The sequence below is a fragment of the Lissotriton vulgaris genome, chromosome 1_1 (assembly GCF_964263255.1).
Source record: "Lissotriton vulgaris chromosome 1_1, aLisVul1.2, whole genome shotgun sequence".
NCBI lineage: Eukaryota > Metazoa > Chordata > Amphibia > Caudata > Salamandridae > Lissotriton > Lissotriton vulgaris.
In genome coordinates, this window is record NC_141685.1 from 439,305,906 (window position 1) to 439,331,145 (window position 25,240).

At 48.0% G+C, this 25,240-nt stretch overlaps 1 protein-coding gene across 1 annotated transcript in view; it reads right to left on the reverse strand.

The window, feature by feature from the left end:
• The window catches only part of LOC147747319 (FRAS1-related extracellular matrix protein 1-like), a 1,022,199-nt gene extending 1,000,741 nt beyond the window's left edge, over positions 1-21,458 (reverse strand). The window contains exon 1 of the mRNA XM_086953165.1: positions 20,888-21,458. Within this exon, the coding sequence (XP_086809291.1) occupies positions 20,888-21,127 (240 nt within the window). The 5' untranslated portion in view covers positions 21,128-21,458. The remainder of the gene's footprint in view (positions 1-20,887) is intronic.
• Positions 21,459-25,240: the final 3,782 nt, after the last annotated feature.

Sequence of the window (25,240 nt, forward strand, 5' to 3'; positions counted from 1 at the left end):
GGACCTACAATATCAATCCCCACTCTTTCAAAGGGAACCCCCACCACAGGTAGTGGTATCAGGGGGGCCTTTGTGGTGCTACCTGCTTTACCACTGGCTTGGCAGGTTACACAGGAGCAACAAAACTCCTTGGTGTCTTCAGACATGTGAGGCCAGTGAAAGTGAGGGACAAGCCTGTCCCAAGTCTTATTCTGGCCTAGGTGTCCTGCTAAAGGAATATCATGGGCCAAGGTAAGTAGGAAGCCCCTAAATTGCAGAGGTATAACCAACCTCCTGGTTGCACCAGGTTTGGGGTCTCTACCCTCTGAATAAAGGAGTCCATCATCCCAATAAACTTTATGGGCACCTTGAGCATTCCCAGCAGCCTCAGCAGCAGCCTGCTGTCTGAGGGGTTCAAGAGAAGGACAGGTTAACTGAGCCTGCCCCAAGTCTGCCCTAGAAGGTCCCCCTGTCCCCAGAAACTCAACCTGGTCAGGTTCAAGTTCTTCAGAGACAGTTCCTTCAGGGGTCTCAAGACCAGCTTCCTGTGAAGCCTGATCCTCACTTGTAGGCAGTTGGGAAGGCACAGCCTTTACCCTCCTGTTCTTCTTCTTGGAAGGTGCTTGGTCCATTGTTCCAGGATCCAAGACCTTAGGTTCAGAGAGGCACTTTTTGGCCTGTGACCTGGTCACAGCAAGGACATGTGATGATATCCCTAACATCTCTGCATGAGTCCTGTACTCAACTTCTGACCATAGAGAGCTCTCCAGGTCATTGCCCAACAAACATTCAACTGGGAGATCAGCACTAACCGCAACTCTTTTTAGGCCAGTTACTCCTCCCCAGGAAAAGTTAACAATTGCCACACTATGGGTAGTGGTGACATTGCTGGCATTGGTCACCAGGTAATTATCACCTGGCATGTATTGTCCAGGGTCCACAAAGTTAGGTGTCACCATAGTGACACTGGCACATGTGTCCCTGTATGTTTGAGCCACTTTGTTATTAATCAAAGGTGTCTGTCTGTATTTGCCCAGATTACTGGGACTTATGGCAGGGGCCAAATCTATGTCCCCCTCACAAATCAGAACAGCCTGTGTAAGGGTTCTGACAAGGTCAGAATCTCCTTCAGTTCCCAAGGTGATACCCACTACCCCCTTGGTTTGTGGACCAACACTGCCAGCTGTAATAGTGGGTGCAGGTGCCTTAGGGGCTGCAGTGTTGGGGGCTCCACCCTTTTTACACTCACTTGTCCAGTGAGAGGTGTTTTTACAAGTACTACACCAGGGTTTTCTTTGACCTTCTTTCTTCTTCTTCTTAGAAGTTTGGGACCCACCCTCTGCATTAGTTTGGGGCCATGTTGAAGACTTCTGGTCTTTAGCTTTCTGCTCCCCACCCTTCTGGTCTTTTTTCTTCTGGTCACCACCCTGGTTCTGGTTCAGGTTCTTTTGCTTAACTCTGGTTCTAACCCATTTATCTGCCCTCTTTCCCAATTCTTGGGGAGAGGTCAAATCTGAGTCAACTAAATGTTGATGCAACTGCTGGTTCTGACAATTATTTAAAACAAAATTCTCTCATCAGCAAATTGTACAATCCTTCATAGTCTGTAACCATGCTTCCCAGCAACCATCCCTCCAGAGCCTTTGTGGCACACTCAACAAATTCAGACCAGTCCTGAATCTGTGTCTTTTGGGTGTCTCTGAACATTAACCTGTACTGTTCAGTGGTTAAGCCTAACCCACCAATCAGAGCACTCTTCAGGACCAGGTGGTTTCTAGAATCCCCATCACTAACTGTGAGGAGTCTGTCTCGGCCTCTACCTTCAAAGGAGAGCCACAAGATTGCTGCCCACTGCTCCTGAGGGATCTGCTGTACCTTGCAGGCTCTCTCAAGTGCAGTCATCCATTTGTGGATATCATCCCCAGCTTTGTAGGGGGGCACAATCTTACTCAGGTTTCTGTTATCAAAAGACCTGTCTTTATCCTTGTGGATATTGCTGCCACCAGTGGGTTCTATTACCCCACTCTCTCTAGTCTGTCTTGCTCTAGCAAGTTTCTCTTGGGCCAGGGCAACTTCTAATTCTTGTCTCTGGATCCTAAGTTCAGCCTCTCTCATTTTGGCCTCATGTTCCCTTCTCTGAGGGCTAGTCATCTCCCTTCTGGAGTGACTATGAGAACCTCTAGAAGCCTGGGAGGTATTGTAGTCACCTGAGTTATTCCTTCTCCTCCCACGCTCCTGGTTAAGTCCACTTGGGTGCCTGGGCAAGGTCAGATTTGCTTCAGTCCCAAATACACTTAAGTTAGCCTGGTTAAGCCTACTGACTAGCACCTGGCTATTTCTGCCATCATCAGAATCACTGCTCCCCCCTTCTGTCTCCTCTTCTTCTTCCTCCTCCACATCTACCTGAGGAGCTCCAGTGACTTGGTCATCCTCATCTACCTGGACTATAGGGACAGTATTGTCATCTTCAGAAGGAGAGTCTCCTTCAGCAGTCCCTGTGGGGTCTGCTTTAGAGGTCTTTAGAGTCTCAGACTGGTCTAAGATCTCTCTAAGGTGGTCTGTAGTAGGGGATGGCCCTGTCTTCAGACCCCTTAAGGCACAAAGCTGCCTTAATTCCTTAAAGGAAAAGATAGCAAATTTGGACGGTGCCCTTGGAGGGTCACTCTCAACAGGAGTAAGTCCACTGGACCCCTCTGCTCCAGACATTGCTCTAGTGTGGGTGGATATGTTGCAATCTACCTACACTGGTGTTTACCTACTAAACCTATCTAGTAGTTGTAGTCAGGGTGGGCTACTCCCTATCCTCTACAACAACTAAGTTCAGTAGAACTTAAGTATACTAGTCTTGTTTTATATGTACCTAGCAGGTACCTGTATGATCTTTCAAATGATAATCTCAAAGATTGTAATGGTAAAACAACAGCAAGCTCAGATCCCAATCCGCTGCTCACCAATGTGAGAAGTTGGCCTGGTATGTGATGCTCACTAATTCTAGTGATCACCTTGTACCATGCCAAGCAACCCTTATGATGATTGGTTGTAAGTCAACCTTATAGACCAGTTATCCTAGTGGTAACGTGGACAAAGCAGTCTTAGGCTAAACTCTGAAAGGCATGTGAAGCCAGCTGTATTACCATACACAACCCCCTTGAATACCAAATGAAAGGACACCACACAGATATATATTGAAAATATATATATATTTATTAACTACAAATATCCCCTGAACTCTTTATGAGCACAGAAGCACAAGCGTTAAACAAAACACAGTTTAAAATACTCAAAAGTTGCACAATATTAATGAGCCCTAGGGGCCACCTAAACCATATACTAAGAAAGTGGTATAAGAGATACCAATCTAAGAGGAAACAGGCCTAGGGCCTTGGGAATCGCTGGAGCTGTTCGGGACTAGCAGTGACTAAGTCGGAAAAGGCCCGCGGGACTCGGGTGCAGTGTTTAAAGTGCACGCACTCACCAATACAAAGTCTATGGTGCGTAAAAGTTAGAAAGTTAGATAGTTAGGAACCTTCCGAGTGACCTAGAAAGCTGAAACTTGAGACACAGGCCCTGGAGGTGTGTACCAGTGTGGGAACACCGACGTTGCTGAGTTACCTCACCCACAGGAAGCGGGTGCATAGGGTCGAAGTAGTGTCGGGTTTCGTCACGCTGGTCGATGGTGCTTGGAGCTGAAGATGCAGCAGGCGGCTCGATGTGAAGAGTTCTGGTGGATCCAAGGATGGATCTGAAGTTGTGAAGACCTGAAAGCAGAGGGGACAATGTTCAAAGTCACTAGCCAGTGACTACCGTGGAACCAGATCGGAACCAGGCGATGTCGGGTGCAAACAGGCGTTGAGGTGTAGCTTCTCTCTGCAGCCACGTGAACACCGGGGGTCAAGAACGTCCAAGAGTCGGTCACAAACTGTCCCGCGCAGGCTTCTCGCTGTTGGCGGTGTCAGCAACTTGATTGGAGTAAACAGGCCTTGGCTAATGCAAGCCACGCTTGAATCAAAAAAGGCTTATCACTTGGACCAGCAAGGTCAGAGCAGGTGCTCCCTTTTACAGGAGCGAGGGCAAGTCTGAAGCAACCAGACCCGCTGTGTAGTTTGTCGGTTTTTTCGCCAAGATGGCCGCTGACCACGTGGCTAGTGGCCGGGATGGCGCGTCAAGTGGCACAATGCAAAAGGGCCCCACGCAGATCGTGGAGATGCTGGGGGGCTGATCTTCAGTGCAAGGGCTGCTCGGTGGTGGGGGTTCTCAGTCCCCAAAGCACAACGTCGAGGGTGCCTCTGATGCTGCACAGTCAGCTTTACAAGTGTCTTTCAAGAGGTCCGGTCCCACATCTCTCAGTGCCTCCACGTGTCCCTTCTTTGCAGGGACTGTGGATCGGGCTGTGAGAAGTCTGGGAGTCTGGGTCTTTTCAAGCTCTGGGCTCAGGCTCCGGCGGGAGGTGGCGGCAAAGCAGACGTCGAGTTGCTGGTTGGTACCTGTGTTCACAGGGTGGCCACTCCTAGGCCACAAGGGAGATGCTCTTCAGTCTTCTGTGCAGCAGAATGTCGAAGTCCAGTCGTCTTCTTTGTTTAAAGTTGATTCAGGATGATCTGAGGTGCTCTGGCACTGCTCCCACTCTTATTCCCAATCTGAGGGGTGGATCACCTGCTAGGTCCCTCCTCTGGGTGGGACCAGGAAGGGGGCGGTCACACCCCCTTTCCTTTGTCCAGCTCCTCGCCAGGCCTGGGTCTGGAAAGTCCCAGGACCGGTTTGGACTGGCTTATGCACGGGGACACCTTGTGTGCCCAGGGCATGTCTCAATCTATTCAGCCCTGTCCTACCCAATACACAAAATCCTGTCTGGGGTGGTGCTCGCACCTCCCAAGGCAGGAAACCCTTTGTCCAAGCCTCCCTCGCTGGAAGGACTCCCAGCAGCAGGAGGTCAGACTTGTGTCTGTGGTGGCAGCGTCCATTTTGTGACGCTGAGGCTCTGGTTAACTTTAACCGGGGTTAAGGCTACACACATGTCGTGTCCCTCTAGAAGGGTGGAATGCTATCCCCATCGACAGAACTGTCGAGGGGATAGTATTCCAAATCGTATGACACCTCACTCGACATGTTTTGATAAAGCCAAACCAAAGTTAGCATATAACCGCGAGGATTATAATGCACTTAAGAGTATATGGTATGGCAATATCCCGGAACAGCTAAGGGAGTGGTTCCCGACAGCTGCAGACAGGCTCAGCTCATGCTAGAGCACCATCTCACATATTTCGAAGCACTCTGCCTCCAGGATTGATGAGGCCTTCCATAGGAGTGGCTGATAGGAACATATCTGTCCAGTTTAGGGTTAGATATAGGGATACTATATCTAAGTAAGAGATGATTACACCAACTTACCCCAGCTGAGTGATCAGCCAGTTGTGTCAAATATGGAGGCCAGGCCAGGGGTGGCACAATACATGCTGCAGCCCCTGGTAGGCCTTGGAAACACCTATGCCCTGGGTACCTAGGGTAAACTGTTACCAGGGCCAATAAGGTGAACCAGTTCCAATTCGTAATGCACCTAGGGTGCATTGTCAGTAATTTAGAGAGAGAACAGCAGGCTGTGGGTCTGATTAGCAGGCCCACAGCCACATTAAGTCATAAACCAGTGAAGCAAAAAGCAAAAATTTGGGGTGACCATAGGATAGCAGACCCTACTCTCCTACACTACCTTCATAGAACGAATGCAAAAAGAACAATTGATGGACAGAATGCGGAACATTATCATATATTCACCCCAGTACAGAGATCTGGGCCTAAATCCATCATTTTTTTGGTCCTCCCTGGACTGGAACCAAGCCCCTCATCAGCCAGGATAGCTTGACTCCAGTGGCACGGAGAGCACAGGACCCACGTCTGGGCATACTCGAGGTGACAAATGAAAAAAGAACAATAACAACAGATGGACAGAATGCAGACAAATGTCATACATTCACCCCAGTATAGAGATCTGGGACTAAATCCATAGTTTGTTTGCTCACCAAGTCATTCAAGTTTGAACGCAGCCATATGCAAATCAGTCTTGACACTGTGCCCAATGGGAACAGTCCAGCCCGAGCTGCCAGGCCAGGTCCTGCCTGGACTTGAACCAAGCATTCAAGGACTGGTTTCGGGGTTTCACCCCTCATCAGCCAGGATAGCTTGACTCCAGTGGCATGGAGAACACAGGACCCACGTCTGGGCATCCCCGTCTCACTCGGGGTGACAAAAGCAAAAAGAACAATTGATGGAGAGAATGCAGAACAATGTCATACATTCACCCCAGTACAGAGATCTGGGCCTAAATCCATCATTCTTTTGCTCACCCTGCCATTCCAGTTTAAAACCAGCCATATGCAAATCAGTCTTGACCCTGTGCCCAATGGGAACACTCCTAGCCGACCTCACAGGCCCTCCCTGGACTGGAACCAAGCATCCTAGGACCAGTTTCAGAGTTACACCCCTCGTCAGCCAGGATAGCTTGACTCCAGTGGCATGGAGAGCACGGGACCCATGTCTGGGCACACCCGGCTCTCTCAGGGTGACAAATGCAAAAAGAACAATAGATGTACAGAATACAGATCAATGTCATACAATCACCCCAGTACAGAGATTGGAGCCTAAATCACTAGTTTTTTTGTTCACCATGCCATTACAGTTTTAACCAGTCATATGCAAATCAGTCTTGACCCTGTGCCCAATGGCAACAGTCCAGCCAGACCTGCCAGACCAGGTCCTCCTTGGACTAGAACCAAGCATCCATGGACCGGTTTGGGGTTTTACGCCTCATCAGCCAGGATAGCTTGACTCCAGTGGCATGGAGATAGAACCCACGTCTGGGCATACCCGTCCCACTTGGGGTGACAAATGCAAAAAGAACAATTGATGAACAGAATGCAGAACAATGTCATACATTCACCCCAGCACACAGATCTGGGTCTAAATCCATCGTTTTTTTGCTCTCCATGCCATTCCAGTTTGAGCCCAGCAATATCTCACTGAATATGTTTGATGTCAGCGTTGCGAAACACAAGAAGAAAGGCAGCAGTGGTTGTGATGACAGAGGTTTGCAAAATAGGGCAACTACCACTGGCACAGTCAGAAATCAGCAGCTCCTTTAAGAAATTGGAAGAAAAAAGATGACAAGCAGTAATGTTTTTCCAGAAAATCTCTTTAAGTGGGATGTGCACATGTTGAGAATAAGCAGGTGATCAAAACAGAGACCCCTGCCTCCTCAACAGTCCCCTTAGAGACGTGGTCCTCAACAGTCCCCTTAGAGACGTGGCTGCACACGAGGCAGATGTGAGGAGACATGACAGAGAAGCCTGCCATACTCTTCGCCCAACAAAACTTTATCAATACCTCTCCACTGAGTCCCCACAGGAGCAGGAAGCCACCATTCAGCCAGGAAGTGTTCCCCTATCCTCTTAACGGCATAGGAAATCATTGTTATCAGGTATGACACGATGGTTAGAGTGCGGCTGCCATCTTGCGTTATGCGTGCTACTGTCCGATAGTGATTTGTTCTAGTGAAATAAAGCTACACCCATTGAAACAATACTTTAGCAAATTATATTTAGGTCTCAATATTTAGGTTAGGTGGAATGTTTATGTGATTCAGACCTCATGGCCAGACGGTGACATTGGACAGACTTAAAGGACTTACCATGGACTTTTAGAAAGGGGCAATGGATATGTAATAATTAACGATGCAAGGAAGAATGTCCTTAATTAAGCAGTTTGCCAAGATAAACTGCAATGGGAAGGTGGTGGAAGATGTTTTGTTGAAAACATAAAAGCAGTGATAATTGTTTAACAGATTGGGATGGGCTCTAGAGGGAAGGCAATATATGACGCAGCCAAAGGTGTCACTTGAAGAGGAACTCTGTGGCAGATGAGACACATATCATCAACTCTGCTGGTGAGGAGGGAAACAACATTGCTGTGAACAAATTGTGAGAAGGGGAGAATAACATAAGATTCCTCACTTTAAGATAATACACTGGTGCATGGTAAAATAATTGAGAACGAGGACAAAAAGCTACAGGACATTTTAATGCTAAATATTATTTCTCTATAAACATCAGAATTGAATGCTGGAATAGGTGAAGTAATAGATTACTTAGAGGGAGTCCCAGGACCTCTGGGAGATGATGGAACCTCTTGCCCTTCTCTTTGTTATCCCCGACAATTTGCAGGTATGATTGGACGGCATCTGTATATGTGTTTGGCATCAGTACCAGAATGTCATATCTGCAAGTATGTGCTTTAACTGAAAAGCAATAACTATATTTGGCATGCCAGATGTTAGAAATGGGGTTACTGGTTGGCTGAGATGTGAGCCTTTGTGAAGCAGCAAGCACAATCCTTGTCATGGTAAGTCACCATCAAACTCAAAATTAACCTGTGCTCACCCTCTGGTAGCTTAGCACAGAGCAGTCAGGCTTAGCTTGGAGGCAATGTCTAAAGTATTTGTGCAACACTTCACACAGTAAAACACCACATAAAAAGATCCCACACCAGGTTAGAAAAATAGATCTGAATTTAATAAATAGCACAAGTCCAAAACCAATAAAAATAAAATCCAATTAGTAGAAGTGGAGATATTGATTCAGATTTATAGTGAGAAATAGAGCCAAAAAGTACAAAGCGCTATTGGGGATAATTGGTCGCACCGGACCAGAACAAAGTCAGAAGTTTAGACCGACCGCAATGGAGCATGGGCTGACTACAGGGACCCACTTTGGCCTGCTGAACAGAGTACCTTAAATCCTGGCCCTGGAGCATTGCATGGATCTGTGAAGATGGGTTGCACAGCCGAGGCTGTACGTCGGTTGCAACAATAATGAGGATCCTGTCAATGGGGCTTTCACTGTAAAGTCCTGGTGTCAAGGATGTGATGTGCAGCTGAGGTGCTGAATCAATTCAGTTGAGCAGTAAATCTGTGCTGCAAAGTTTTAGGTGTTATCCTTGAGGCTGCCGTCAATTAGAGATGCAGATATCCACAACAGGGAAAGCATAGTGCAGTGCTTGTTCTGAAGGTGATGCGTCAGTCCCAAGATGCGGCAATGCAAGTCTTTTGCAACGGGCTCAATCAATGCAGCAACAGTAATGTGCCAGTTCTGCTCAGGTATGCGTCGCTCAGCAGAGGAGATGAATCTGTTCAACTCAGGGATGCATAGCTCAGCAGAGATGATTTGTTGGTTCTGCCGACAAGCACCTCAGGCCCACTTACAAGGGTCCAGGACTGCAGTGGCACCACTTGGCAGGGTAAACCCACAGATGGCAGAGTCTTGGAACAGGGCGCTTGGAAGCCTATTATGTCCTTGAGGCTACAGATCAGGCGGCCAGCCAACTAGCCCTTGGAGTTACTCTGGGTTCAAGAAATGCAGGTCCAGTCCTCCTCACCCAGGCAAAATGGCAGCAGATCAGCGCAGCAAAGCAGGAGTACAGCAGAGTGCAGTCCAGTGGCGCTGCAGCCCTTCAGCAGCACAGTAGCATGTTCACTTCAGGCCCTCAAACTGAAGCTTGAGTTGGTTCATTTGGACAAACCTTAAGGGGTTTCTAGGGGTCTTGATATACACCAGGTATGTAGACTACCCCTTCTGCTCCGTTACCTCATATAAGCCTGTCCAGTAATCTGGGAGAGCTCTGGGTGCCACAGGCTTCATAACCCACACCTAATGGCCAAGCTGAATGTCTACCAGAGTGGCCTTCTGGTCACTCCAGATATTCACAACTACCTTACTGGCCTCAGTATTGCCTGTTGCCTTTTCCCAGAAAAGGTGCATCTGGTTGAAGAGGGTCAGCATGTAGCTGACCACATCCTGTGGGAGTTTTCTAGGAGCTTGCTCCCACCCCTTTTTTACAAGGCTAAGAGAACCCCTGACAGGTCGACCATAGAGAAGTTCAAAGAGACTAAACTCCACTCCCTTCTGTGACACTTCACTGTAGGCAAAGATAAGGCATGGAAGGAGGATGTCTAACTTACACCTCCTAGGCTCAGGTAGGCCCATTATCATGCCTTCCAAGGTCTCTAGCATCTCTCCACAAGACCATTAGTTTGGGGGTGAGAGGGCGTGGAGAACTTGTAAGTTACTCCACACTCATCCCACATGGACTTCAGGTACCCTGGCATGAAGTTGGTGTCTCTATCAGACATTACCTCTTTGGGGAACCCCACACAGGGAAAAATCCCTATCAGGGCCCTGGCCATCACAGATATAGTCACCGACCTCAGAGGGAAGGCCTCTGGGTAGCGAGTGGCATGGTCCACAAAGACCAGGACCAACCTGTTGCCTAAATCTGTCTTAGGGTTCAGGGGTCCAACAATGTTCATGTCTACCCTCTTAATGTGCAAATGACAGTTAATGGGGTCAGGGGAGCCTTGGGCTTTTTCCCTGACTTCTCACTGGCCTGGCAGGTGGGAAAGGGCCTACAGAAAGTATCCAGGCAAATAGAAGTGAGCAGCAAGTTTTGGCATAAGCCTCGTCTGCCCCAGATGTCCTGCCAGGGGTATGTCAGACCCAATGCAAAGGTCTGTAATACTGTGGGTTTACCAGCACACAGGCTTTATCAGATCCAGAAGCCCTAGGCTCACTATATATGAGGTCATTCTGCCAAAAGATCAGGTGTTCTCCAGAAGTGTCACCTGCTGTCTGGGCCTCAGCCTGCCACCTCAGGCCCTCCAGAGTGGGGCACTCTTTCTGCACCATGCAGAATTCCTGCCTGGTAGGCCCACCCTCACCTTGCCAACCTGCAATCTCAGGCAGGTCAATCAGGGCCGCAATGTCCACTCTCGTTTGGCTCTGGGGCATCATCTTTAGATGCCTCGTTAACCTCGACTGTGGGAACCTCAGGGGCTGGTTTCCCATGCACCTTGCCCCTCCCCTCCATGGCAGTTGTCTGGGTCATTGTTCTAGATACCAGACGCCATTGACTCCTGGGCAGGCATGGACCATGTGGCCATACAGACCATTCAGGCAATCCCAACATCCAGACAGTGTGCTCCAGGTCAGTACCAAACAGACAATCTACAGACATGACAGGACTCACAGCTATTTTTAAAGAACCTGAGACCCTCCCCCTCTCAAAGGGAACAAGAGTCATTGGTAGATGACTCTCACTGATTGTCTGTGATTCTGAATTGATGCAATGTGCAAGGGAGGACCTGCTCTGAGGACACCAGCTATCACTTTACAGTTGTCATGCTGGCTCCTGTGTCTCTCAAAGCCTCCACCCATTGCCCATCGATGGTGACCCACTTACTCTATTTTGAAGTATTGGCAGGCATATGGGCTTTTGCCACCATCTCCTTATCCCCCAGGGGAAACTAGGCTTCTGAAAGCTAACTGGGACTACCTCCCCTCTAGCGCTACACTCACCAACCCAGCTGTCTGCCCACCGATGGGGGGCTGTGCCTTTTTGAGACATTTGGAGTCGCCCTTGGAATGTACTCTGTGCACTGGGGTACAACCTCCTTGTCTGCTTGTCAAACAACCCCTTCTTGTTAGGATCAGACTGGGACTGGCTACCACTACTCCCAAGAGAATTATTTCGGGGACCTTTAGAGAACTCCTTGTTATTAAGTTTTTCTCCCCCTTTCTTCTGGTGGAACTCCTGATCACCCTTGTGGCAGTTCCTGCCAGATATCTTTTCGGACCCCCTCCTCAGCAATCTTCCTAGGGTCAGTCAGCTTGCTGTCAACAAGGTGCACACACAGCTCTGGAAAACAGATACTGAGCATGTGCTTTCTCATAATCAGATTGTACAGCCCATTGTAATCATTCTCTTTACTGGCCCGCACCCAAACATTCAGTACCTTACTGGGGTAATCCACAAAATCTACCAAGGACTGGTTTGGAAGCTTCTGACTGTCCCTGAACCCAATGTGCTACTTTTCAGGTGTCAGTTCAAACTTTTCAATCAAAATGGCTTTCATGGGAGTGTGTAGGCTTGTATTTTCACAACCCCATCCTAGTGCTCATCTGGGATCCTGTGAACCCTCAGGGATACCTCATAGGCCAAAAAACATTGGTCAGTACATTTCTCAGTTTCATTTCCCACCACCTAACTGGGCTCCAAGTCTTTGAGAATGCAAACAATTTTGTCCCCTTCAGACACTGTGGGTGTGTAGTCACCATCACTGTTGGACTCTGCCTGCCTGGCGTTGGTGTCCACATCCTTTAGACTCAGTTCATGAGGCAGCAAGATTTTCTTCTTCTCTAAGACTCATTTTGACTCAGCCTTCTTTGCATCCAAGGCTAGCTTCTTCTACTCTGACTCCATCTTTAACATGGACATTTCCAGTTTGAATTCCATCTTGTCCCTCCTCTCCATCAGTTCCTCTGGAGACAAGTTGTGAGAAGGAAAACTTCCCCCAGCTCTGGGAGGAGGCTCCATTTGAATTGGTTCCTCAGAGGGGTCCTCCTCAAGCCCTTCCATCTCATCGCCCTCTCCTGTGGCTTCAACCAGTGTAAGGTGAGCTTCTGCTTAGGACTTCAGTGCCTTTTGCAATTCTACCTTCCTGGTGGTGCTCTTAGCAGGACGCCCCCTCTCCTTGCCGAACTCCTTGAGCTGGGCCACTGTGTAGACGTCTATGTTGGCTAGCTCAAACTCCATTCTTGCAGGTGCAACACTTCAAACACTAAAACAATGAAAACCACCACAAAAAAAGACCCCACACCAGGTTAGAAAAATAGATCTGAATTTAATAAATAAACCATGACCAAAACAGCATAAAAAAATCCAATTGGTAGAAATGGAGATATTGAATTTTAAAGTTTATAGTGACAAATAGCACCAAAATACGCAAAGCGCTTTTGGAGATATCTGACCACACTAGACTGCACAAGCTAAGGGTGACAACGATAGAGAATCGGCCGGCTACAGGCGCTCAGTTAGGCCCCCAGAATAAAGTACCCTAAATCCTCGTTGTGGAGCTTTGCCCAGATCAGCGTAGAAGATGCGTTGCACAGTCAATGCGATGCATCAGTTCCAATTAGGATCCCATCAACAGGGCTTAAAATGTGAAGTCTAATGTACAGGATGTGATGCAAAGCTGAGGCAATGCGTCAATTCCGATGAGCGGTGAGGCTGCAATGAGGGTTTCAGAGTTGACGTAGAGGTTGCTGTTGATGAGAGATGTGGGGATCCGTGTTGGGGAAAGCATTGTGCGGTGGCAGTTCGGAAGGAGATGCGTCAGTCCTAAGATGAGGGTTGCAGCAACTATGCAAGCCTTTTGTGACGAGTCCAATACACGCAGCAGCAGCGATGTGTCGGTTCTACTTGGCGATGTACCGTTCAGCCATGGAGATACGTTGGTTCTGCTTGGAGATGCGTCACTCAAGAAAGAACATGCACTGGTTCCGCTGGCAAGCCCCTTAGGCCCACTTCCAAGGGTCCAGGACTGGGGTGGCACCACTTGGCAGGGTAGACTCACAGATGGCAGAGTCCATGTGCAGGCAGAGGATGGAAGCCTGTTACGTCCTTGAGGCTTCAGATCAGGAGGCCAGCCAACTAGCCCTTGAAGTCACTCTGGGTTCCAAAGAGTTGCAGGTCCCGTCCTTTTCACCCAGGCAAGAGGGCAGCAGGACAACAGAGTAGTCCAGCAAGGTGGAGTCCAGCAGAGCGGCAGTCCTTCAGCAGCATAGTAGTCCTTCCTGGCAGAGTATCCACATGTCCCAAAGTGTACTGAAGTGGTGTTGTCTGAGGTCCTTCTTTTATATCTAGTTGTGAAGTGGCAAGAAGGTTCTAGAGGCTGACACACACAGTTGAAGCGCACAGATGTCCTGCCATCCCTGCCCTGGCTCTAGATTAACTACAATGGGTGTGCAACCCTTTGTGTGGGCACAAGACACAGCCTATATAGGTCTAAGTGAGGCTGGGGCCATCTCCTACCTCCCATCCCATCAGTGATGGCCCACTCAGTCACACCTAAGCTGTTTAGGAGGAATACACAAATCCCACCTGCCAACTACAACCAGTCATGTGACCATAGGCATGCTGCAGGATCCAAATGGCTCAGGCAAGAAAATGCCAACTGTTACACACACAGTAAGAGAGTTTGTCCGCTGTTGTCACTTGACGTCAAAATCTTGTTTTTTATGTTTAGTATTAATGTATTTGAGACCGGTCTATAAAACAGACATTAGTTGTATATGTTTGTTATATGTGTTTCATGTTATGGATATTTATGTATTTAACAATATGTGATTATGTTTGTCTGTATATGCGTTTATGTTATTCAATGTTGTGACAGTGTTGTATTGTTATGTTTACAGCCCTGAAGAAGCCCGCATGGGCGAAAAGCGTTGGCTGTGTTGCACAATCTGCTTGTACAAACCCAAAACGATGAATAAAAGGATTTATGACCATACTGAGGATGGTTTGCCTCTGACATCGTGACTTCTCTCTGGCCTATGGACTAACCTCAGAATTGGGTCTAGACGTCTCTATATATGTGCCTCTCTTACCGTGTGTGTATTTGTTGTATTAAGGACCACCAACAGTGGCTGGTCTTGAGAGGTGGGCACGTCTTATGAGACCGGTTAGGAAACATTAATTGAGTTTCCATTATATTGTGTAGAACACAGGTATTGGTGCGGCATTGCATATCCTGCCACCATAAACTAGTGCGTCAAAATGCCAATTGTCTAAAAGTGACATTTTCAGAATTTACATTCAATCCACCAAAAGTTAGGATTTTAAATTAGGATTCCAGAGATATCAATCTTGAACCAATTATATTGTCACATTTGGAAATTACACTTATAAAATGTGATGTAGTAATCCCAATGTTATCCCATGGGAGATATAGGCCTTGCAGTAGTGTTCCAGGACACCCCCACGCCGCACGGCCACCAGCTGTTGCGTGTGCAACCCACCCCGCTGCTGCCCGCAGCCCCGCTGAGCCTGCCTCGGCCCCCGCCGTATCTTCGTGTTGTGATAATCTGCTAATTTTGCTTTTTTGTCTCCTTGTCTCTTATCTGTTTCATTTCAGCTTGCTAATCTACTTTTTATTTCCCATTACTGTGTTGCTTTTTGTTCACTGCCGTACTGTTGACTGTGTCTCTCCCCCCTGCCCGCCCCGCTCCCTGCTTCCCGCCGCCGTGCTAGCGGCCACGCCCCCTTTTCCTTCTGTGCCCTCCCCGCTCCCGCCTCCCAGCTGCTCCTCCCTCCCTCCCACTTGGCCATAAATGGCGACCGCGCAGACGCGCAGTGGTCACGCGCAGCAGGCGCGCCAATTGTGCGCCAAAGGCGCGCCAAAGGTAAGCCCGTCTGCGCCTGGACCGCGCCCAGCGCCAGGACCCCTGGCCCCCACCGACGCAAGACGACCCAACAGACCTACGACGCCGCCGCCCTCAACGCACTCAACGCCGGCCGTAACTCCGCCTGCTGCCGGGCCGCCCCGAAACGCTTCCACGGACCCTTCACCTGCACAACCAGCAAGTTCACCTGCCTCCGAACATGCACCGCGCCCGCCAAGCCTAACCCCAGCAGCGACCTCAAGTGCATCCTGCTCAACACCCGCTCCGTCCACAGACACGCCGTCGAACTCTGGAACCTGCTCGACACAACATCACCAGACGTCGCCTTCCTCACTGAAACATGGATGAACGCCTCCTCAGCCCCCGACATCGCCATCGCCATCCTGGATGGTTACAAGATCATCAGGAGGGACCGCATCAACCAGACCGGAGGAGGCATCGCCATCGTTCACAAGAACATCATCCGCATCACGACCGACGCTGACGACACCTACACCGCCGCCGAACACCTCCACTTCCAGATTCACACCGACCCAAAAGACGACCCTCAGAGGCACCCTCATCTACAGACCACCGGGACCACGCACACAATTCAGCGAAGACATCACAGACTTCATCAGCCCGCACGCCCTCCCCTCCGCCGACTACATCCTCCTAGGGGACCTCAACTTCCACCTGGAGAACAACAAAGACCGCAACACCGTCACCCTGCTGGACAACCTCGCCAACCTCGGACTCAAGCAACTGGTCAACACCCCCACCCACTATGCCGGCCACACGCTTGACCCCGTCTTCTCATCCAGCAAGCACATTGCCTTCAGCCACTCCACCGGACTTCACTGGACCGACCACAGCTGCGTCCACTTCAGCTTCAGAAAAACCACCACGCACCACCACCCGCAACAGTTTCCCCACAGAAGCTGGAGCAAGATCACCGCTGACCAGCTCACCGCCTCCCTCAGCCAGAACCCACCTGCCAGCACACCGGACCCCAACGAAGCAGCCCGCAACTTCACACAATGGCTGACCGCCTGCGACGACGACCTCGCACCACTAAAGAACCCTCCCAGCAAACCGAGAAGCAAGAAGGCCCCCTGGTTCACCGACGAACTCAAGGACTCCAAGAAGACCTGCCTCACCCTCGAGAAAGCCTGGCTCCTCGACCGGACCACTGACAACACGACCGCCCTCAAACTTGCGACCCGCAAGCACCACCAGCTCATCCGCACCACCAAGAAGAAATCACTGAAGGACCGACTAGACAACAACGCCCACGACAGCAAGGAACTCTTCAGCATCGTCAAGGAGTTCTCCAACCCCAGCACCGGCAACAACGACATCACCCCCTCACAAGATCTCTGCGACTTCCTCGCCTCGTTCTTCCACCGCAAGATTGCCGACATCCACAACAGCTTCGGCACACCATCCTCGCAACCAACCGTCGAACCAACGCACCCCACCGCCTCCCTCTGCACCTGGACCGCAGTGACCACCGAAGACACAGCCCGCACGATGAACACCATCCACTCCGGATCTCCGACTGACCCCTGCCCCACCACGTCTTCAACAAGGCCGACTCCACCATCGCACCCCGACTCCGAGACGTCATCAACACCTCCTTCGACACCGCCACCTTCCCGGAGAGCTGGAAGCATGCCGAGCTCAGCGCCCTACTGAAGAAACCAACAGCGGACCCCACCGACCTCAAGAACTTCCGCCCCATCTCGCTCCTCCCTTTTCCTGCCAAAGTCATCGAGAAGATCGCCAACAGACAGATGCCGCCTTCCTCGAGACGAATGGAGCCCTCGACACCTCGACACCTCGCAGTCCGGTTTCAGAGCCAACTACAGCACCGAGACCGCCCTCATCGCAGCCACCGACGACATCCGAGCCCTTCTCGACAACGGGGAAACAGCGGCACTCATCCTCCTGGACCTCTCTGCCGCGTTCGACACTGTCTGCCCCCGCACCCTAGTCCAACGCCTCAGCAACACCGGCATCCAAGAGAAGGCACTGAAGTGGATCATCTCGTTCCTCGCTGGAAGAACACAAAGAGACCGCCTCCGCCCGTTTCGCTCGGAGGCCACCGAAGTCATCTGCGGCGTCCCGCAAGGATCATCACTCAGCCCCACCCTCTTCAACGTCTACATGAGACCTCTCGCAGCCATCGCACGCCAACACATCCTCAACATCATCTCCTATGCCGACGACACCCAGCTGATCCTCTCCCTCACCAGAGACCCCGACACCGCCAGAACCAGCCTCCACGAAGGGATGAAAGACGTCGCCGAGTGGATGAAGAACAGCCGCTTGAAACTGAACTCAGACAAGATGGAAGTCCTCATCCTTGGGCCATCACCCACCGCCTGAGATGACTCCTGGTGGCCCCCAGCCCTGGGCACCGCCCCCAAGCCGACAGACCACGCACGCAACCTGGGCTTCATCCTGGACTCCTCCCTCTCGATGACCAGACAAGTCAACGCCGTCTCCTCCTCATGCTTTCACACCCTCCGCATGCTCCGCAAGATCTTCCGATGGATCCCGATCGAAACCAGGAAGACGGTCACCCAAGCCCTCGTCACCAGCCGGCTGGACTACGGAAACACCCTCTACGCCGGAACCACAGCCAAGCTGCAGAAAAGACTACAACGCATCCAGAACGCCTCTGCCCGACTCATCCTAGACATCCCTCGACGCAGCCACATCTCCGGCCACCTGAGGAACCTGCACTGGCTCCCCGTCAACAAGAGGATCATGTTCAGGCTCCTCACCCACGCACACAAGTCTCTCCACAACCTGGGCCCCAAGTACCTCAACGACCGCCTGTCCTTCCACACGCCCACCCGCCAGCTACGATCCGCTAGCCTCGCCCTCGCCGCCGTACCACGCATCCGAAGAGCCACTGCCGGAGGCAGATCCTTCTCCTACCTGGCGGCCAAGACATGGAACTCCCTCCCCATCCACCTTCGGCTGACCCAGGACCACCTCGCCTTCATGAGACAACTCAAGACCTGGCTGTTCGAGCAGTAGCGGCCCCCCTCCCCCAAGCGCCTTGAGACCCTTCCGGGTGAGTAGCGCGCTATACAAGTGATATGATTGATTGATTGATTGATTGAAAACAAACCTAAGTTTTACATGTCCTGGTAGTGAAAAAGTATTAACAGCACATGTTGTGCTTTTTAAATACAATGCACCCTGCCCTCTGGGCTTTCCAGGGATAACCCTAAAGGTGACTTAGGTGTACTAAAAAGGAAGGTTTAGGTCTGACTAAAGGATAATTTTGCCAGGTCGAAATGTCAGTTTAAACTACACACAGAGGTTACGAAATGGCAGGCCTGAGACATGTTTAGATGGCTACTTAAGTGGATGGCACAATCAGTGCTTCAGGCCCACTAGTATAATTTAATTTACAGGCCCTAGGCACTTTACTAGGGACATATAAGTAAATTAAATTTGCCAATTGGGGATACGCCAATATTATCATGATTGTAGGAGAGAGCACACGAACTTTAGTACTGGTTAGTATTGGCAAAGTGCTCATATTCCTAATACCAGCAAAAACAAAGTCAGAAAAAGTAAAGGATGACAGCAAAAAGTGGGGGGGGGGGACACACCACTCCCAGTATGACAGGTCTAACACCAGGCCCCTCCCTTTGACACAACCAGAAATGTTCTTTTCATTTTCCATTTTTGCTTTTCCCCTACCTTGTGGTAAGACCGAGGTGGAGCCAACTATATTGGTCAGGCCTGAGAAATGAGGAAAGGATGCAAAGCAGCAACCACCACAGGCCTGACTAGTCTGCCTTAGTGTGAGCACGTGCAGTGTATTTTTCTGTGGTATAAATAACATGTACTGTGCTTTCTATCAGTTAAAAATAAAAATAATAAATTACTCCCTGGGATTGGTCAGTGGCAGGGAATGTACTTTCATGGGCCATGCTAGGTTCCAAACTCCTGGAAATCCGGCCATGCTGGCACAACCAGCAAACAGTGCTCCTACCAAACTGTTACTGTACTTTACATAGATCATTTTAGAGAAATCAATGTACATGTAAAGGCTTAATTGGGGTGCACTAAAGTCTACAGATGACCATTCTAAATGTGAAAAGGAATGAACAGGAATGGAGATATTGTTCATTAATTCAGGAAGCAAACACGAATAGAATGGCATTAAACACAATCTGTTCAACAAAGCTGCTGCTGAAGATTAAGGCCCTCACTGCAACTCTCCTAGAAAGAAAATGTCTTGTGTTTTCCCAACACTCAGAGTTATTGATAACATGGTTATCAGCAACTCGGAGGAGGAGTGAGGGGGGGTGGAGGGGGTAGAGGGGGATACCTGGGAATTTGGGGGCATTACAAGCGGAATCTTAAGGGTCCCCTTTAGAAATAAGGAATTGCTGGGGCAATTGGTAATTCCAGATTAGGTTCCTTCATTAATTGTACTTTTCCTTAGATTATCACACTTTCCACTGTAGAATCTCCCTGGATCTTATTATTCCCGTCGGGCCAGTAAGTGCTTTTACTGGCCACTTAAGAATAAGAGGATGAAGATGCTGTAAGGGAAAGGCAGGAAACCTACCTTTCCCTTACAGCATCTAAGCACCTTTCCATGCATCTGCCCTTTTCCCTGTCCATCTTTCCCTGCTCTTCCATATCAAGGCCGAATCTGATCTGGAGTTGCTTATGTTTGCATTCAAAGTGGAAATGAAACAGCAGTTTGATTGATCACAGTCTGCAAAGGCCAGATACTCGAAACAAAAGTGGTTCAGATTAACCTAAGAACTCCATTCATCACGATTATGCCCTCTCTGCCCCTTTATGTGTGCATATGTGTGTGATTCTCATGTGTGCATATATGGGTTTGTAGGTCTTTGTGTGTTCTGACTATGCATATAGATTTACTGTGTATTTTTGGTATATATGAGCACCTACATGTGCGTGGTCTTACATATGTATACTGATCTGTGTGCATGGGTATCTGTCTGTTGGCCTACTGATATGCATGTCGTTTTTTCTGGGTGCATGTCATCTTGTACATCTGTTGGTGTTTTTGCATGGGGGCCCGTATATATGATGGCCTTGTGCAAGGGTCTTCAAACGTTTATTGGACTGTGTTCGCATGGGAACATGTATGTCTGCGATCGGTGTACATGAACACTTGGACGACTGCTGGCCCTTTGCATGGGTCCGTAAACCTTGCTCTCTGTAAGAGGGTCTGTACGTATCTTGCTTTGTATGTGGAGTATCTATGTTGACACGTAGAGCAAACCATTGGCTTTACCAGTGCTTGTTAAGTTCACATGTCATCATACTGATAATGAGGATTCCTACCATTGGCCCCTCTTAACTCTCCAGGCTTGCATCGGAAATACTACCCAACTCATAATTCAGTAGCAGTGGAAAGCCAAATAGGTATTTATTTTGATTTAAAAAGAAGTTTTCTGCTGGAAGGAAAACCGAACATCTCACAAAATTATCTACAAGCAATTTAATCAACACATTTGATTTTATTTTTCATCATCCCTGGTGAAAATAAGTAACAGTGTGCAAACACATTACTTGATGAATGCATGTACTGTAACTTCAAATAAAACTATTTATTTCTCCCATTAAAGAATGCCTACCTGAGGGGTGAGCCTCCCGACTCGCTGCGTTGTTGGTTCGTTCAATACCACCTCCACTTTGCAGGAGTCTCTCTCTACAGGGATACTGAATTTCAGTTCATTTTCTGTTAAGTACACCATCTGTCCTCTTCCGACACTGATACCTTCATTCACTAGAACAAGATGAGCTGATGCGAGGAGTCGAGGGTGCAAGACAAACACGAGAACAACCCGTGCAAGGAAGCCATGATAAATATCCATCTTCTTTGGTTTATCTTTTCGATAATTCAACCAGGAACTCAAGTTATACGACTAGACAATCTTGGAATACTTGTAGGAGTTTGAGTGAAGAACAGCCATACATTTGTATAGTTTGCTGATTTTATCTCCGATCCAAGTACATTTGCAAGCTGCACTTTTCACCTTTCAGTCGCTTTAAAAAATCTTGGTTTTTTCCCTTCAAATGTCCACCTTTGAACTTCACGTTCTCATTTAGCAGGATCCAGATTCAAGTATTTTTTGAAAGAGCATTTGGCATCCAAGAAGGTCATAGTCATGTTCTTAATGGAACGGAAAGGCAAACTTCACCTGAAGAGCAAAGTAAATGGAGACATGATGATGCAATAAAACATGAAGCTAAAGTTATCTACAGCACAAAAAGACTGCCTTTTCTCTCACCCCATTAGTACGTGTCAATCCTTATTGATTCCGTACACTTCATGCTGTGTCCTAAACTGTACAATCTTTATAAAATATTCTCTATCCAAATTATTAGAATCTATGTTACATCATTGCTCATACAATATGAATCATTGTTCTTAATGTAAATTTTTGGTTCATTTTTTGCAAGAATTTAGTAAAGCAATGTTCAAGGTTTCATAATCAGTCATCCTCGTAGCTATCAAGGTTACTGCGTTGAGTAGGATGAACATTAGAAACACAAAACAATGTTGATTTGATGGGTGTTGCCTGAGAAAAGTTGGGCGTGGTCTAGGAAGCACAGGTAACAAAGGAAATATAAGTATTGAGGAGTAGGGGTGAGGGGGGGGGGGGGCTGAAACATCCCCAAAATAGCAAGCACAACAAGATGATGCACTTAGTGCTAAAACATTTCAACCACTCACCCCCAGTCAAGAAATCTGGTTTTAATCCACAGTTCTTTTGCTCACTATGCTACCCCAGTTTGGACCTAGCCGTATGCAAATCAGCCTTAACCCTGTCTGTCATGGGAACAGTCCAGCCCAAACTACCGGGCCGGGTCTTTTCTGGACCGGAAATGAGCATGTTGGGACCGGTTTAGGGGTATTAGCCCTCATTAGCCAGGCTAGCTTGAATCCAGTGGAACAGCGAGCAAGGGTTCCACATCTGGACAGGGTAGAGACCATTTTGCATATGGCTGGCTCCAAACTGGAGTGGCATAGTGAGCAAAAGAATGATGGATTTAACCCATATCCATAGATCTATTCTGCAAAATAAAAGGTAATAATTTTGAAGCAGACGTTGATGTGTAAATGTTTATCCTGCCAAGCTGAAGCAATCGTCTAACCTGATGCCAAACCTTGTGTGCGCTTATTAACACATTGAGCCTGTTTTTTTTAATAATAGCTTGGCTCTATATTCTTCAGCAGACAGCCCTTTACTTCCGCTCCCATCACCAATTGATAACTAGACGGGGCCTCTGCAGCATCTATAATGTCCTCCCCTGTTATCAAAATTCTCATATGTTATAAGAGGCAGGCCCAATAGTAAAATGTGAAATCCAGTATTGCCCATCCACCCCGTATTCTAGGAAGGGTCATAAATGTAATTGCTCTTCTTGGTTTTTTATGGCTTCAAATAAAACTATTACAGAACCACTATAATTTTTGCATCTGGATCTTAGTAAACTCCAAATGTACTTACCGAAAGATGTATAAAACTTTGGGTAAAATGCTCATTTTCAGAACAGTGCACCTTCCGACTAGTGAGAGATGCAGACCTACAACTCTATCAAGCACATTTTTGATCTTACCCAACAGCGGCCCCCAGTTTGCCACAACCAATTGATCTAAACAGGCTTTAACTTTAATCCCTAAGTATATCGCCTCTTCAACAAATCCTTGGAGCGTTGAAGACAGCCTGCTCGGTGCAAACAATCTGGGGTTTTTGCTGCATTTAATTTATAGCCAGAATATAGTCCAAACTGTTAAGACACCTTCTCAATTTCTCGTACTGCAGTTGCCAGGTCTGCAGTGACTACAGCAACATCGTCTGCATACATAAATACCCTGTATTCTACCTGATTTTCATAAATAGATTTGATAACAGTATTTCTTTCAAGCATTGCTAAAAATGGATCTATGTATAGAGCAAATAGTAAGGGGTAATAGGGGCAACCCTGTCGAATTCCCCTAAAAATCCATAATGACTTTGATTCCAGACCCATAGCACAGATTTTTGCTGTGGGAGTTCTATAAAGAGCCCTTACTGCTGCTATAAAACTTATCCCAAATCCTTTCCATCGCACCACTGCCCAAAGAAAATCTCAAGAGACACGGTCAAACGCCTTTTCAGCACCTAATAAAATCAGTCAAGAGACGCGTGTTGTACATTTGCAAGATCAAATAGAGTAATAAACCTCCAAATATGATTGACAGTGCCTCTTCCTGGAATAAAACCATGTGGCTCATGGGAGACTAAAAGGGTGATCACTCTAGCCAGTCTGTTTGCTAAAATCTTTGCATAGACTTTTCCATCGCAATTCAACAGGTATATAGGTCTGAAGGATCCCGGCAGCAAATATGGCTTATCCTTTTTCTTGAAAATGACTCTTTGGTGATTTACAAGAAGGAGGGATCTGAGCTTTTTGAAATACTAACAGCATATCATCAACCAGTTCTGTAAAAAAAATGTAACTTCCAAAGAAAGCTTATCTGGGCCATCAGCCTTACCTGTAGATAACAAGCTTACAGCTTGTGATAATTCCACAGAAGTAATTGGGTGTCAAGAACAGCTTGATCTTCTTTGCAACCTCCTTCTGAACCTTACTTGTATCCATGTTACTTCGCAGTCTTTGTACCAATTTCCCCTCAACTTTAGTAAGTCCCTCATGCAGTGCCCAAAGCTCATTCTTTCTCGGTTTCTATAAATATAAATCAAAACTAAAGGCCTCCCCTTGGATTCCGGCTTTTAATGCATTCCATACAATCTCAATAGTGGCGGTATTCCTGTTAGTTTGCAAAAACTGTCCCAACCAACATCTAATTTGACTAACAAATGTTGGTTCTAATAACAACTTCAGCATCAGTGGATTGTGGTCGGAGCATACTCTTGGAAATATCTCTATTTTAGCCTCAGATGCATGTGTTAGAGATATAAAAAAGATCTAATCTGACCAACCTATTACATGGGAAAGAATAAAAGGTAAAACCAGGATCTGGATATATATATTTTTCTCATACATCTATGAGTCCATGATCAAAAGTAAGATGCCATAACGCTCTAAAAACCATAGATTTCCTCCCTGAGAAATTGCCCCCCCTCGTTTGTTTATGTGACACCTCTAAATGAATATTAAAATCACCACATAGCACTAAGGGCATCGGTCATGAAGCCTGTTCTACAATAAGTAAATCCAAGATATCAGCTTCATCCACATTCAAACCATCCACTGAACATATTATGAACCTGGCTGGGCCAGTGCAACATTCCACAACCACCCAACAATCATACTTATCGACCAGAGTCTGTCCCGCAGAATATATAGCATGCTTTGTTAAAATAGCAACCCAGTGGTTCGCTGTGGCTTGTTGTGTACAGGCTAAAAGTGTGAACCCTAATTCCATTAATGTTCTCCGCTTCCCCCACGGAATATGAGTTTCCTATATGCATACTAGATCAGGTTGCATTGACCTCAGCTCAAGAGCCACTCCATTTCTCTTATTCCTATCATTAGGTACACATATATTAATAGAGCATATGTGTAGTCTTTGAAAAATCATTGCATGACCCCGCTTTTCACTACAATAAGTGCCCCAATATTCTTGCGTTAAAAATAAGATAAGCCCTCCAGACAAATTAAACCTCCTTAAGTATATTAACCACTGTTGGGCGTGGCTTGGAGCTCAGCAAGATGGCCGCACTGTAGTGCAGCTCTGCCATCCGTCCTATGAAATCCTTAAAATATCCTGCTCCAGCCCTGCGATATTGCTCCTTCACCCCCAGGTCTGAATTGCCTGACTTCAGCGCTTTCCGGCGGTACTCTTCACTGGCCGTTTCACCTAGGAGTGCGGATTTCCCGTCACCACGCAGCTGCCTGGAGACTGAGTTTAATGTCCGCCAGCGCCTGATCAGACACTCCGCAGAAGAGCCGCGGACGCACTGCCGACACTAGGG